The following is a 14,321-nucleotide window of genomic DNA, read 5'->3' as shown; positions in this document are numbered from 1 at the left end:
TTCTGTTTAATAATTTTTTGAAGGGATGATGATTCCCACCTATTACAAATCTCTCTCTCATTCTCCCTCTTTAAAATCTTTATTTCTCATATCCACTTAATGGATGTATTTATTAGACAAATAGATTTAGATGATTTTGTAAGTGGCGATATAGTTTTTATCAGTGTTATTAGAATCGGACCAAACTGATGGGTTCAACCAACTAAACCAAAATAGGATATTTTGTCGGTTCTCACATAAAAAAAAATGTTTTTGGTTTAAAACATGAATACCGATTTGATTGATTTGGTTTGAAGTTGAACCTACCCAGTTAGTTTGGTCTAATTCAATCATTTTCTTATGAAGAAATGGTAAAAATAAAAATAAAAATAGAGATTGGATTCAAAGCCATGACCAAGTACATATATAAAAAAGGTAGTATTAACCAACTAAAAACTAATTCATGTCCAGTAGTTGTATCCAGTGTAACCTGATTAGGCCAAAACCAGTCCTCCTACTAGTTCGATGGCCGATTTAGGGCAACTAGACTGAGTTAACTCATATCATAAGAAAGTAGTATATAATTCAAATTAAAAAGTGGTGGGCATATAGATGATATATTCAGGTTTTTGAGGGTGTTTAATATAGGAGTAATATGACCACTCATTAAGTTGTTTCATGTTAAAACATGTAAAAAAAATCTTATACACAAGTGCTACACATTACACATGATGAAACATAAATTAGTGACATAAGACATGTTACATAACATATGATCAAACCAATACAAGCCTATTTATTACAGAGTGTCACATAAACACAAATTTCACTACCTACCACGATACCATTATACTCGAAACTGATACACCCACCTTTGAAGGGTCTTATTACAAAACTCAATACCAAAATACGTACCCCTAATTAAAATATTGATCCTCTAAGGGTTAATCCCACAATTACATTAAAACATCTATTAATACAAAATCTCTTTAAACGTCCCCCTGTGAATTCTCCACAAACTGCATTTTCGTAGTTTTGGATCAAAAGTAGGGGTACTTTCGGTACTCAAAAAATTAAACAACCTCTTAAAGGTTGGTCGGTGCGGACCGTCGGCACCTGCCAGGCCAAACATGAAAAAGGACCACGTGCGAATAAAATGACAAATATACACCTCACATTTATTTAATTTATATTTTCGAGCTTAAAAAAATATTTACACATGGGATTCCGGCTACCCGTTTTATTCTACCATCACCCTAATCAGTCTTTGATTTTGATGTTAACCCACTAATTCTAATATTAATTATCAACTCCAAGACTAATTAGGGTTGCTTTTTTTTCAAAAAAAAAAAACCCTAAATAGGGTTGATTTTTTATAATAGAAAAAAACCCTAAATTGGGTTGCTTTTTTATATAAAAAAACCCTAAATAGGATCGGATTTTTCCTCTATCGACGTAAGGATCAGATTTTAAAATATTCAATACGTATAAAAAAATTAACATACCCACCCTTCTTTACTTAAAATCTAAGATGATCGAATTTTTAGGGTCGTATCGATATTCTTAAAATTTGATACATATCGTACAATATGTAACATATACCATGATAATACGGGGCGCGTCAATGACTAATTTGATTAAAAAATGCATTTTAAAAAATAAATTTAATAGTATCTACTTTGTGGACTATTTAAGAAAATTTTAATTTAGTTTTAACTAATTTTAATTATATTAATTTATCATAAATGTAGTGATTGTTGTAAAAAATCGTTTCAATTGGTGGTATTGATTTGGTTGTTAAGGGCCAAAACAAATGCCACCGTCCAGTTTTTTCAAAATACACGTGGCTGCATACTATTCGTTTAATGTTGACATATCTTAGGATTGATTAGACTGGAAAAACTGTTAACTGGTTTTATTATAGTAACATTGTTCCCTTGTCTTATTATATGTTACAAATTCCTAATCCTATTGAGGCGTGACATGTGCTGTCACACTCGGAACCAACTACTTAAACAATTGTACCATCAGACGCCTTTGAGATGCCAACGGGTTTATCAAGTGATAATACTATTTAAAATAACAAAAAATAAACCAATTTTATTTTTTATAATCTGGTAAAAGAGGAAACGGAGGCTTCAGTTTCTTAGAAAATTAATCTATTTAAATATAATAATATCAAATTTTAAATTTTATTATTAAAAGATAAATTGAATACTCTCATGGATGGCCATCTCATGGGTTTATTCCCCAACGAGATGAAACAAGGCTTTTTTTTTTTTAAATATAAATTTCCAAGGATAAATAAGAGTTGGTGGTTGGGCTGAAAGTAAAAGGTCAAGCGAATTATTCATACGACGACACCTGTGACTGCATAATTGAAAATGGGGCGGCTGCCCATCAAAATTCTTAGATTGCTTCGGGGGAGAGAAGACGGCGAGAGAAAGATGAAGCAGCCGAAAGCAACCAATGTAGACTCCTATCTTCCCACTATTCTCTTTCTAACCACTCAAAGAAAAAAAAAGAGGTTTTTTTTAATATTTAAAATATATTTTCATAACTCACTATTAAGTTCATGCTCAGGCTTAAACCCTAAACCCTGAACCTTAGGGGTTGCACCCCTCGAGCCCTCGTTAGTTCCCTCTTTAGTTGGTTGATAGTTCGTTCAATATTTTGAAGTCCCTCAACAGTTAATGTTGTTATTTACCAATGAAATAAACACTATTAATAGAGTTATTTGTTCTTTCTTTTATGTCTATTAAGTTAGTTATTAAATATTAATATAATTTTTTGTATCATAATATTTTATTTATTTATTTATTCTAATTTTTTTATTATTTTAAATTTGGGTTGGACTGGAACCCAACTCAAGCTCGATCTCTATTCCAATTTTAGGCTCGAAGTTCAAGTTAAAAATATTCAAATCAAACCAAGCTCAAACATAAGCTCGATGAGACCCCTAGGTTTGAACCATAAGAGTTGATACAATATATATATTAGGCTTAATTAATTTGTTTTAAATTTTATAATATTAAAAAATTTAATACATATAATGTATCTTATTGGCATTTTTAGTTTTTGAAAAAAATAAAAAAATATACATAAAAATAATTTATATGCCCAACAATGTCAACCAAACAATAGTATTTAGAAAATTTTAGTGAGGTGGTGGGGGACTGAGTTTGATAAAGGGGGGGGGGGGTGTGAAAATTTGCCGACAAGAAGTGGATTTTGATTTCATGGACACCAGGCAGGTCTCCTTTGTACATCAAAAAGAGAAACAGTGTAATAAATCATTTGGAATGTACTCTTGTCTTCTCTTTTTCTATCTCTAACCTTGGAACAAAATCGGAAATCGCAGAATGGAGTTCTTGTCCCACACAGCATTGAAAGAAATGGCGTGTAGGGCACTGAGTTACAGCAATAAAGAAATAGACCAGGCTGGCCTGGTGGGCATCAAGCTCATCTCTTAAAAAAATCGGCCAGACCATTCTCAGTTTTCATGAAATGGGTCCCGGAGAGAAAAGAATAAGCTTTCTCTAAGGCTTTTCTTGCTTTTCGTCGAAAGGGCACTGATAGGGTAGTCTTAGTATTTGTTTATTATCTATTAAAAAGTAGAAGAATTTTCTTTTAATTTTAAATAGTGAAATGATTAACTAATGTTATCTTTAACTATGGACGGCTAAAACACCAAAAAAAAAAAAAAAAAAAGGTCTAACTTTCGGCATAGAACCTTATTCTTCATACACTTCGCATCACGAATTTGTTTCATCTGATAGCGTTGTGTATATGCAGATGTAGCAGATGAAGAAACCAAAAAAAAAAGGGTGAGAAGAACCCATTGACAGCAGAAACATAAAAAGAAAACAGCAAAGAAAGATGAATAAATACCCTCCATAGTTCTGGAACTAATCTGTACAATCTGACCCAAAAGAATGAATTAAATCACACAAATTTCTGTATCAGTTTGTAATGGAAGGTCAAGTCTGTAAGGCAGCCAAAGAAATAAAACAAGGTAGCCTCAGAAGGTAGTAGCCATTTGATGCATGAAGAGACACACAGCCGAGCTAACTTCCAAATCCATCTGATTTTTCATTTCGTCCCAGCCAAAGAATCCTTCCTGTCAAACTCCCTCCGCATGCAGCACCAACCACCGTCTTGCCCCACATGAAAGCCATCTCCGAATCATTTCTTGTTCTGTAGTAGAGCAGCGAGCACTAGCCATGTCTACCAGATTCTCTGCAAACGATAAAATATCTATCATGCTGTTGGGTCAGTCGAGAACCAAGCAAGCAACCATCATGACAATAAGAGATCCAAGGCCATTGCTTGGTGAAGACATGGCGTGCCCATCTCTTTTGATGATTTCTTTTCTTTTCTAAACAACTCTTGTATAGTGGCAGTAAAGACAGATTAATATGGCCCGATATGCATACTTCACCAAATAGAGTAAGGTTGTCACTCTGACCTCTACATTATTTTTACACGAGTTGAAAAATACATAGATTATACAAGTACTTCAACCACATTCAGACTAATATTACAACCGTAGCCAAAAAAAAACCTCTTTAAGGTAGGGTAGCACAAGAAGCACATCATTAGAATTTCAGTGGAAAATCTTTTGTTGTCTCACGAAGAGGTGTGAGCGCTGGAAGCGAAGGGATAGATTGTAATATCAGCTTCCTGCTGCTCCTCCTTCCTGGAGAAAACCCCAAGCCCAATCCATTGTGGGGAGGAGAAACGCGCTTGCTATTGGGTGAGGCATTTTTAACTCCACTGACAGGTGAACTGTCCGCCCTCAGGACCTCAGGTGTTTCGTTTTCAGGATTTATCTGGAAATGCTTCTCAAATTTCATTTCAGAGGTCAATAAATCTGATTTTCTTACTGATCCGGTAGGAAGTACAGAGGAACGAGGGGGTTTCCCACTGGAGAAAGACCGCAGTTTAATAGATGCCCTGACACACAGAAATTGCACATTCATTAATAAAAAGTTCAAAAAACCAAAAAAAAACAGAACGTAATAAAGATGAAGGGTTATGACCAGGAAACCTGCATAAAGAGAAAGGAGTAATGGGCAAATGAGAATCTGAATAGTGAGATTCATCCTTGCTGACTTCTGTATGCTGCAGATTTTGATTAGACCCATTTTTCTCTAAGGCTTCAGCCTCTTCTTCATGTTCCACTTCTTCCATACCAATCACTATTGCACCTGTTGAGTTGACAAGTTGAAGACAAAATGAAATAATCGTCCATCATATACAGTAGAACAAGAAATAAAAAACAACTTGACAATAATAGCATATTGCATCAAATTACAATAGCTGTAACACATGGGACCAATGGAGTAGCAGTAGTAAACTAGCCACTGGCAAACAAACACTAGGCAATCTAATTGACATAACAGTGGACCAAAATAGCAGAGCTCAACTATAAGATTTATGATTACCAAATAAGGGTTAAAAAAAACAGAGAAAACAAACATAGGGAACTAAAAGGAGCATTTGTTTCTCAGACAATGAAGTCACTAAACATCATTTTTATAAACAATAAAAGTAATTTTCAGATAATCTCTCTTGATTTGTTAAGTTGCAAATCTATATAGTTTGTTCAGAAGAAGACCACACACCATCTTTCCTTCCAAATGCATTCTTACACCCTTCACATCTGCAATTGCTGGAGCAGCCAACCCCACCCTTAAAGAAACAAGGAAATTCATATCAGGCGATATACAATGTACGAAGCTACTTGAAGGAAAAAACAGACCAAAACCTGATAGCATTCACAGTATTTCTTGTTACAACTTGACTTCTTGCAATTGCACCCCCTTTTGTGCCGTGCAGAAGCTGGTGTCTTGTTGTATTCTTCCTATGGAGCAACGAAACAAAGAAGCCTCATCATAAGCCAACATAAGCTGAGATTCACACAGGAGGAAGCAAAAGAAAAGTAGACATCAACACAACTTTCCATACCCCCACATCAGGGAGAGACTCAGAACTCCTAATGACTTTGGGTGCAAAGGCTAGGGGATTGCGAGATTCTATCTGTTTGCGTGTTGCCAGAACAGTGTCCTCATGTATGGGCTTGTTATAGCAGTCTTGGCATGAACAAGGCTCAACACAGTAAACTCCAGCAGCAAAGCATTCACAATAACTAGATGGAAGCAGAGTTAAGAAGGAAAAAGATTAAAATGTGTTCTGGAGATGTTACAAACAAACAGAAATTGATAAGAAAAAACTTGTAAGGAGCAATGATGCTCTTATTAAAAGCTAAAAGACAAGACAAGCAACTTGTTCCCACTTGCACTCAACACTCATTTCATCTTTTAGCTTATAGCACGGAGAGAGCAGGACAAGATCCTTTCATGCTTAACAGGTCAGATCGGGTATCCACACAACCCAAGCATCACAAAATTAACCATTTTGTGATCCACAAACAGTCATCATCATTATCTGATCCAAGCTCCTAATACTATCGTTACAATATATACCACAGACTCCATGCACATACAACCCATGCAATGTCAAAAGCTTTCCACATGTATATCGTTTCATTTCTTCACTAGAATATTGTTTGCCCGAGTACGTGTTTAATATCATGTTATCTCAGCACATACATATGGTGTAATATGTAAAGATAAAAAAAAAAAAAAGCTAACTGAATACGTGTTAAGATTCTGAGAGGATCCAAATGCAAAAATATTAAGCCTATTTGGTCCAGCTGCAGAGTGAACCCACTGGGAGATCCAAACCTTATCCAGTGGAAAGCCAGATCCCATCTCATCACTCTCACTTTTAGGAGTAAGTAGTTTTTTCCCCAAAATGGATGAGTAATATGTAGTTACCAGGTGAGCAGGAAAAAATACTAAAGCACTACCTCAAAGGCAAGTTTCCACGCAGATTATTCAGATCTTGAGGGTCAAATTCGATCTCAGAGAGTTTACTCAACAAGATACCCAGGAGTCTAAGATATTTTATTCTTTTACCTCTGGTCAAAGTTGCCAACCAGATTAACCACAGAACCCAGCAAGTTAGTTTTATGGGTTTAAGGCATGGTTTTTAAATTTCATTTACCTTAAGAATTGACTATATTATAATAGTTAATAACTGGCAAGTTATTTTCCTCAACAAGAGCTCAATTAGAGATTCTTGCCGAAAGTGGCCTAAAGCAGTTAGGAGACGTATGGTCCTAACGCTATTTCATTCAGTCAATGAAGCTATTTGAAACTTTCTACTTGTGTTGATGATCTTACTTCATTTTTATTCTGATTCCTTATTTACATTTTTACAACTTTTCTAGACTTGAGAACTGTATTACAAGCTGTCTTATATCTCAAGATCCCTTAAGACCACCACCATAAAATTCAGACTGGACCGGCAGAACCTGGTTCAACCGGCACTGGTCCCTTGTCTAGGATGAGGGTCAGTAAAACCCGGGGAAAGGGCAAAACCCAGATCACCCAACCAAGCAGCCAAGTCAGACTCACATGTGGGAAATTTTCCCCCCACGTGATGTGAGGGGGGAAGTGAAAGATTGGTGGTGAATGGAGGGGACTGACCCTCCCGCTGTGTGGATTCTTCTGATGTCACAATGACATAGGCATGGTTCAATAGGGGGTCAAAACCAGTTTGACCAGATCCAGTCACCTTACGGGGTCAGCTTTTATAACATTGCGTCAGACTATATCTCTGGGTAGTTTTGAACACGGTAAAAGTTTTTCCACGTGACGTGAAGTACGTCTCCTCAATGTTTTCTTTTTACCATACTCACCAAAACAAATCAAGTGTTCCAACTAGTCTATAGAAAAGTTTCAGCAGGCAAGCAGACACAAATTCTGTCAGATATGAGGGAAGTAGACTTGAAATAAAACTTACAGCTTTAAGCATTTTGACTTCTTGCAGTTACACCGCTTACAAGCCTCAGGTTCCCCAACGGTTTCCACCCTTCGCCTGTTTATGGTGAAACCAATCCATTTTAAAGTGATAACATAAAAAAAGTTAAGGAAAACAACATTTTGCAGTATACAAAGTTGGCAAGTATGATTACCTCTTCTTCTTGGGACTAGATGGATTGGAATCTTCACCAACTCCAATCCCAGGTACACGAAGGCTATCTTGTGTAAAATGACTGTTTTTATTAACAGGACCTATTTCTCTGTCAACAGGGTTCAAAGCCAAGCACTTAATAGGAGCCCTCTGTACAGTTGATAGGGAAGAAAATGAACCAACAGGCTTGGGTATGCTTATAAGTCTCCTTCCTGAAGCAATGATCTCTTGCTTTATCACTTTACAACTTTTTGAGGTACTTGCAAGAGTGTTCAAATGCAGACCAATCCCAGGTACTATGCAAGAAGATGAAGAAGTTCCACTGGCCCTAAGGGGAGGTAGTTGTTTATCATCAGTGTTGATTTTTCCATCAGCTTGAGAGGATGTAGAAGAGGTACTTCTTGAATCATCCTCAAAGTTCTTATTTTGGGTTCCAGCAGCTTCAAATACTAGACAGCGTCTTCGCATGCCTCGTTGCTGCTGACCGTCAACCTAAACACATAAAATGTACTTATTTGTGTCAACATGAGAAAAGATTCCAAAGAGATGTAATAAGCAAACCACTGAAAGCATAGGGAAAAGAATGAATTAGTGAAATCTCATATTTCATTTCAAAAGTACAACACAAGCAAATCTATGAACATTGTTTGACAGGATAATTGGAGCTTAATATCAGTTTGTATGTGTAAATATTCTGGATGTAGTCTACGTGCAGTATCATAAAATTCAGGGATTAAGGATTTGCTCAACTGCATCATCTGTACTTGAATACAGGTTCACTGCTTTGGCTAGTAAAATAATGCTGTTGCTTCACAATTAACCCTTTCTTATATGACAACCCTCCAATAATACAAATACAATCTTCAGGTTTATAAGAATTAAACAGACACCATCACACAATTCAGGATGGAATAGATATACATTAGCAATCCTTATTGTAGTTAATCATTTTCCATTATATCATTTTTTTAAAAGCAGTTCCATTACATCTGTCCTTACATCACAGGCATGAACCACAGTGGCCAATGTCTAACTTGGTAAACAGGCATGCAGGCAGTCACACTAGGGGGGTACCATATTAAATTCACTAGGATTTGGAACCATGAAAGAAGCAAATAACAAAGACAGAAAGCATTGGGGTTGACTAATAGGAAAAGGTATAATACAATAGTTCTATAAGAAATGAAACTCATTGAGTGTAATTAACATATTATTAATAGTGGTGGTCTTCTTTCATTTCAAAAAAAAAAAAAAAATAGTGGTGTTCTTAAAAAATAAACCATGGAATAGTTTTACGAAAGCAAAGAGATGATGCATACATATTATAAAATTCTCTCCACTAAGAAAAACACACTGTTGAGTTTTTTGGGTTGACCCCAATTCCATTCCAAAATGACTGGCAACTTAGGAAGCCTATTGTTCAACCTTATAACCATATAATTTTCTTCTCATTTTTCAATGTGGGATTTTTTTCCACTCAACACTCCCCCTCACATCCAGGCTTACACATAACGGACCTGAGACATGGGTATAAACCCTCTAATAGAGTACAAAACCCTCTTAAATGGGGCAAGCAAACTCCTTCATGAAGCCTACAACACAAAGATAACCTGGGGGAACACAAACTAGGCATTAGCCCACATACACAACCTACTCTAATACCATGTTGAGTTTTTTTGGGTTGAGCCCGGATCCATCCCAAAATGACTAACCACTTAGGAGGCTAACCTTACAACCCATAAACTTTTCTTTTCATCTTTCTTTTATGTGGGATTTTTTTCCACTCAACATACACCCTGCTACCAAACTATGTAAAAAGGAGGAATTACCCAAGACACATTTGAAGTCCTACAATACTCTCATTACGGATCATCAAATAGTATCACTATCTACAAATAAGAGGAAATGTAGAGACTACTACTTACCTTGCTGCTAGGATCACTATCTCCAACATGTTTGCCAATTTGTTCTCCTAAGTCACCATCATGATTGTTCTTTGATGTGCATGGAAGTAAGCTTTGTCTGTTATCTGCTTTGTTCTGCTCGCCAATCCCTCCAAGCTGAAAGGCAGATTCCTGTTGGTGATGTATGTTAGAAGAAGCATGGTGCTGATTGGCTAGCCTTTTCTGTGGATCATCTACACCCTCTGCATGTAGCTCAGTACCATGAACAGAAAAATTCACAGTTTCATGTTCCACCAGTTTCTGATTCTGCACCCTACAAGCTTCAGGTGTAGAAGATGCATCAAATATCAATAGATCAGCAGCATCGGACATTAAATTTTCCCAATCACATCCTGCCACTTCATCCTTAGCTTGCTCGAATTGACACACCTCCTGCAATTTTACATCAGTCTCAATCGCACTCTGTTTTTCTGGTGAACTACCTCGAACAAAGTGTACAAGTAACCCTGGAGTCTCAACAATTTCTATATCAGTATCAGTCTCAACAGCATGGCAAAGTGTACCTTTACTATTTGGACTAACACAGTCATATTTTAAGGTCCTAGATAGCTTCACAGCTAGGTCTACGTGGTCATCATCACATGGTTCCACATTTGCTTCTCCCGTAGAACTAGACATGTCACATTTTTCCTGTGATTCAGAAGAGCAGTCAGGCAACTGAACAGCACTAGGAAGCCCACTGCATGTTTTCCCCTCATCCCCATCATCAGCAGAAAACACAGCTTTGCATGAATCCAACAAGTTGTTCCTGAACATAAAGAATGATATCCATCATTGTACACTTCAAATAAGCCACAAAATCACCCAGACAAGTTACTGTTTGCATGCATGCATGCACTAAAAAGTAAATATACCTTCTCAAAAATCTTGACTTTTCTACAGAACTGATGTGAGGTGAAGTAAATACAGATGAAATGGATGCAAAACTGAGTGGCTGAAATATCTGAGTGCTATGCGACCTGAAGGGCTTAATTGGTGAAAGGTTGTTGATGTAACTGAAGACAGGAGAATCCTGCAAGATGTTAAAAGGTTAAGGTACAAGCCTTCTAGACAAGAAATGAACAAGCGCATAGAAGAGATAAACCCCTCAATAAATACAAAGATTTTCGGAGGAATGAAAGCACGCTGATTATTAAAAATTATCATATCAAGATGACATATATTTTTACCAGGTATCAGAGATAGTCAGGTATCCTTATTGCACAAGAATAAATATGAAAAAGGCTGATGATGAAAAGAATGAAAAAAAATTCAAAGATGCAGTAAAGAAAAGTTAAATATTGAACAGGAGAAAGTCAAGCAGCAAAACGACCTAATAAAGAAAAAAGTAGAACTCGAACTACCGATTGTAAAAATTTTCCACAAAGGCCCAAAACCACTTGGCAACTACAGAATAAGTGCCAGCAATGATGAAGACAACAGAGAAGATGAGATCGAACGAATGAAGGGAGACTCGAAGATAAGGTGCAAATTTAGGTTAAGCACAATATGCATAAAAACACAATCGTTGCTTGACAACTAACAATCTCTTCACACAAAATGAAACTATAGACACATGGGAACACCGAATAAATCGTCGCAAGTTCGCACACCATAAATTGAGAATTTTCTCGTCAAACAAGGGACTAGCTACCAATGAATACTAAAGGCATGCAAGTGGACGATTTTCAACCTATGTATATGATATGATAAAAATAGTAAATTCAGAAATCAAACTTCAAAGACAATAAAACATAACAAGAGTAGTAATTAACATCAGCATAATGACATCACACGGGTAAAAACTGGGAAAGTAAACAAAAGAAAACTCTCAATTAAATTTGGAGCAACCCTAAGAGGGGCAAAACCACAACAAGGAAAACGAACTGATCCAAAATTAGGAGAAGCAAAAGTTCCATGATAAATTTTACGGAAATTAATGACCAAAACTAGCGAGAAAGAAAAGATAATTCTCCGGATCATATCAATCTCCTGAACAGAGAAAAGAAAAAAAAAATCCACCCTCAGTATCTAAGTAATGACAGTCCTGAAGCTCATAACTGCAAGAACTCTTCACAATACGGGGGCACATCCTCCGGAAAATGGGGAATTAAAAGGAGGAAAATCCAGAGAACCACTCCAAAACGAAAAATCAAAGAGTTATCACCCAGCATGCCTACGAATTCACTTTAAAAAGCTGTCGCTAACACCACTCACCAGAAAAAATAAAAAAATAAATCAATTAACACTAGAAATCTCCACTGCACTGGAACTAAAAAAGATCACCACAAAACCCCACAGCCGATGCACGAAAACCAATTAAACACAAATAAAATTCTCGAAATCACCTCAAATTTAGAAACGGGAGTCCCGATCTGGTTTCTCTCTGGTGTATCCATCTCGCGAGGAGGACCAGGAGCCCTCCCACATCCTTCTCCCTCCCTCTTCAAATCTCTTCCCTGTCAGTCACTCTCTACCTATCCCCTTCTCTCTTCTCTCTCCCTCTCCCCCTCTCCCCCTCGGCTTATTCAAGAGACCCAAATAGGCGGGAAGACGATTTTTCTCGTTCGGGCAAAAACTCCCTCGGGGGCCTACCACGCTTCCACCAACTCTGTGTTTTTCCTCTCTGCCATTTCCGAAACGCCAAGTAATAAAGACGATGACACCTTTCACCACGCTCCTCGACTCTCCGATACGTTCGAAGACTCAATCACGGCCGTCGTTCTAACCAACCAAGACGGGCCCACAGGTTACATGTTAAAAAGCAGATCTACGTGGCAGTTTATATATCCGACAGTGAAAAGTCTAACTATTATATTAACTTAAAGCCACGTGGCGCTTCAAAACGGGATTACAGCTGTCGGAATCAGAGATTCGTAAATCCTAACGGAAGACTGGTTAATACTTCCTGAGTCCGTAATGCTCGGGACTTAATCACCTGCCGAAAATAAATTAATTTAATAAATTTTCAGTTTAAAACAATTAACCAGCGTTTAAGAATTAAGATTCTAAAGCTTCCTAAAGTAACTAAATTCACGTGGGTAACGACAACGGCGTGACGATTTATGTTTTTTTTTTCTGAGAAAAGGATGTCAAAGGCCACTCTTGTCATCTAACGTGGATTTGGGCGGGCTCCGAAATTCAAAAATTTCGGACGATGCCGAGGCCGGCGAGTCCTGCAGGTTTTATCCTGGCCGTCCGTAACTTCGTATCATGATCAAGACCGGGGCCATCTGCTGTTGGGCCCACTGACATCTTTTGTTGTTACAGTACCGTAAGTCCCGAGTGCAGGTTCGGAGCATCCGGACCGTCCATCGTAAGATATCTTCATCGGGGATTGGGCCTACGGAGGTCAGTGTCGGATTGCAGAAGCAGAGCTTCTCTTCTTCCCCGGCCTGTCATTTCTGGCAATTCCTTCTTAAATTTATTGTTACGCGCCAGCCGCCGGGAGCGGTTACAGAAAACACCTCAATCCACCAAGATTTCGACCAGAGTATTGAAGAGTGGCATTTATGTAATTTCAAAAAATTGCGACTGTTTTTTTGGGGAATTCAGGTGGTGGTGTGGATCACGCGGCGCGCGGTTCACATAATAAGAGTCACGGCAGAGGAAGTAATAATGTGCACACCCATGCGCAGCGGTCACGTGGCCGGGAGAGGTGATGATGATCCTGCAGCATGTGGGAATCACGTGGTTTGATTAGGGGAGGATCGTTATGATGGCAGTATGATTGGTGCATGAGAGTGATCTTGTTGTCCGGTGAAGTGCCACTCGGGTGAGATGGGGCATAACATGGAGCACGAAAAATTTAGGTGAGTCAGTGAGCCGGTGAAAACGAGTGGAGTACAGATTTTGAGGGTGCCCCCTTCCCTTCCAATAAATTAGTAATCACGATTAAGGGTGAATATTTAGGGTTTACCCTAAACCCTTAGTCTCCCAAATGGTAAGCTAATAAGCCTTTGTTTTCTTAAATTACCAAACAAAGATAAATCGAGTTCCTTACTCTATCCTGGTTTTCCAAACCTCTGATGGAGATATAAAGGCTTGTTAATGTATTTTTTAGGAAACGGTAGAAAGACATTTCTAGTAGATATATGTTTTTAGGGATTATGCCTCATATTTCTTGAAAAATATTTTTCTAGTTAAAAATTCTTACCAGGAAAATTATATAATTTCCCAAGTAAGATTTTCCAACCAAGACAGTTGGAAAATTATATGAATTTTCTAATAAGTATTTGATAATTGATATTGTAATACTTTCAACACGAGATAATTTTTTATGGTATTTTTGTATTTGATATTTTATTTTACTAGATTTTTATCGAATAAGTATCGTAATGTACAAAAATGATTATT

General features: G+C 37.3%; 1 protein-coding gene across 1 annotated transcript; it reads right to left on the bottom strand.

Moving 5' to 3' along the window:
- Window positions 1-3,859: 3,859 nt before the first annotated feature.
- LOC137948305 (protein tesmin/TSO1-like CXC 2) lies at window positions 3,860-12,536 on the bottom strand. The gene is made up of 10 exons (XM_068794346.1): window positions 12,314-12,536; window positions 10,841-10,998; window positions 9,948-10,734; window positions 8,024-8,514; window positions 7,852-7,926; window positions 5,950-6,130; window positions 5,750-5,845; window positions 5,607-5,673; window positions 5,030-5,189; window positions 3,860-4,935 (listed from the first exon to the last, which is right to left on the bottom strand). Exons 1-10 carry the CDS (start codon window positions 12,362-12,364, stop codon window positions 4,578-4,580), a joined length of 2,424 nt encoding a protein of 807 aa, XP_068650447.1. The 5' UTR covers window positions 12,365-12,536; the 3' UTR covers window positions 3,860-4,577.
- Window positions 12,537-14,321: the final 1,785 nt, after the last annotated feature.

Source organism: Aristolochia californica, unplaced genomic scaffold (genome assembly GCF_029961685.1).
Source record: "Aristolochia californica isolate CCGP_79_NKW_82.1479 unplaced genomic scaffold, dmAriCali1.0.hap1 SCAF_13, whole genome shotgun sequence".
In the NCBI taxonomy this organism is placed as follows: Eukaryota; Viridiplantae; Streptophyta; class Magnoliopsida; order Piperales; family Aristolochiaceae; genus Aristolochia; species Aristolochia californica.
Note: the sequence above shows the minus strand (reverse complement) of the source record. Positions and strands in the feature narration are given on the sequence as shown.

What these genes read in the sequence shown, in the direction of transcription:
- LOC137948305 (XM_068794346.1), bottom strand. Translation starts at nt 12,364, where the DNA reads ATGGATACACCAGAGAGAAACCAGATCGGGACTCCCGTTTCTAAATTT. An exon ending in CTCCCGTTTCTAAATTTGAG is followed by an intron (nt 10,999 to 12,313) that starts GTGATTTCGAGA and finishes AACATCTTGCAG; the next exon opens with GATTCTCCTGTCTTCAGTTA. An exon ending in AAGTCAAAATGCTTAAAGCT is followed by an intron (nt 6,131 to 7,851) that starts GTAAGTTTTATT and finishes GCTTCCATCTAG; the next exon opens with TTATTGTGAATGCTTTGCTG.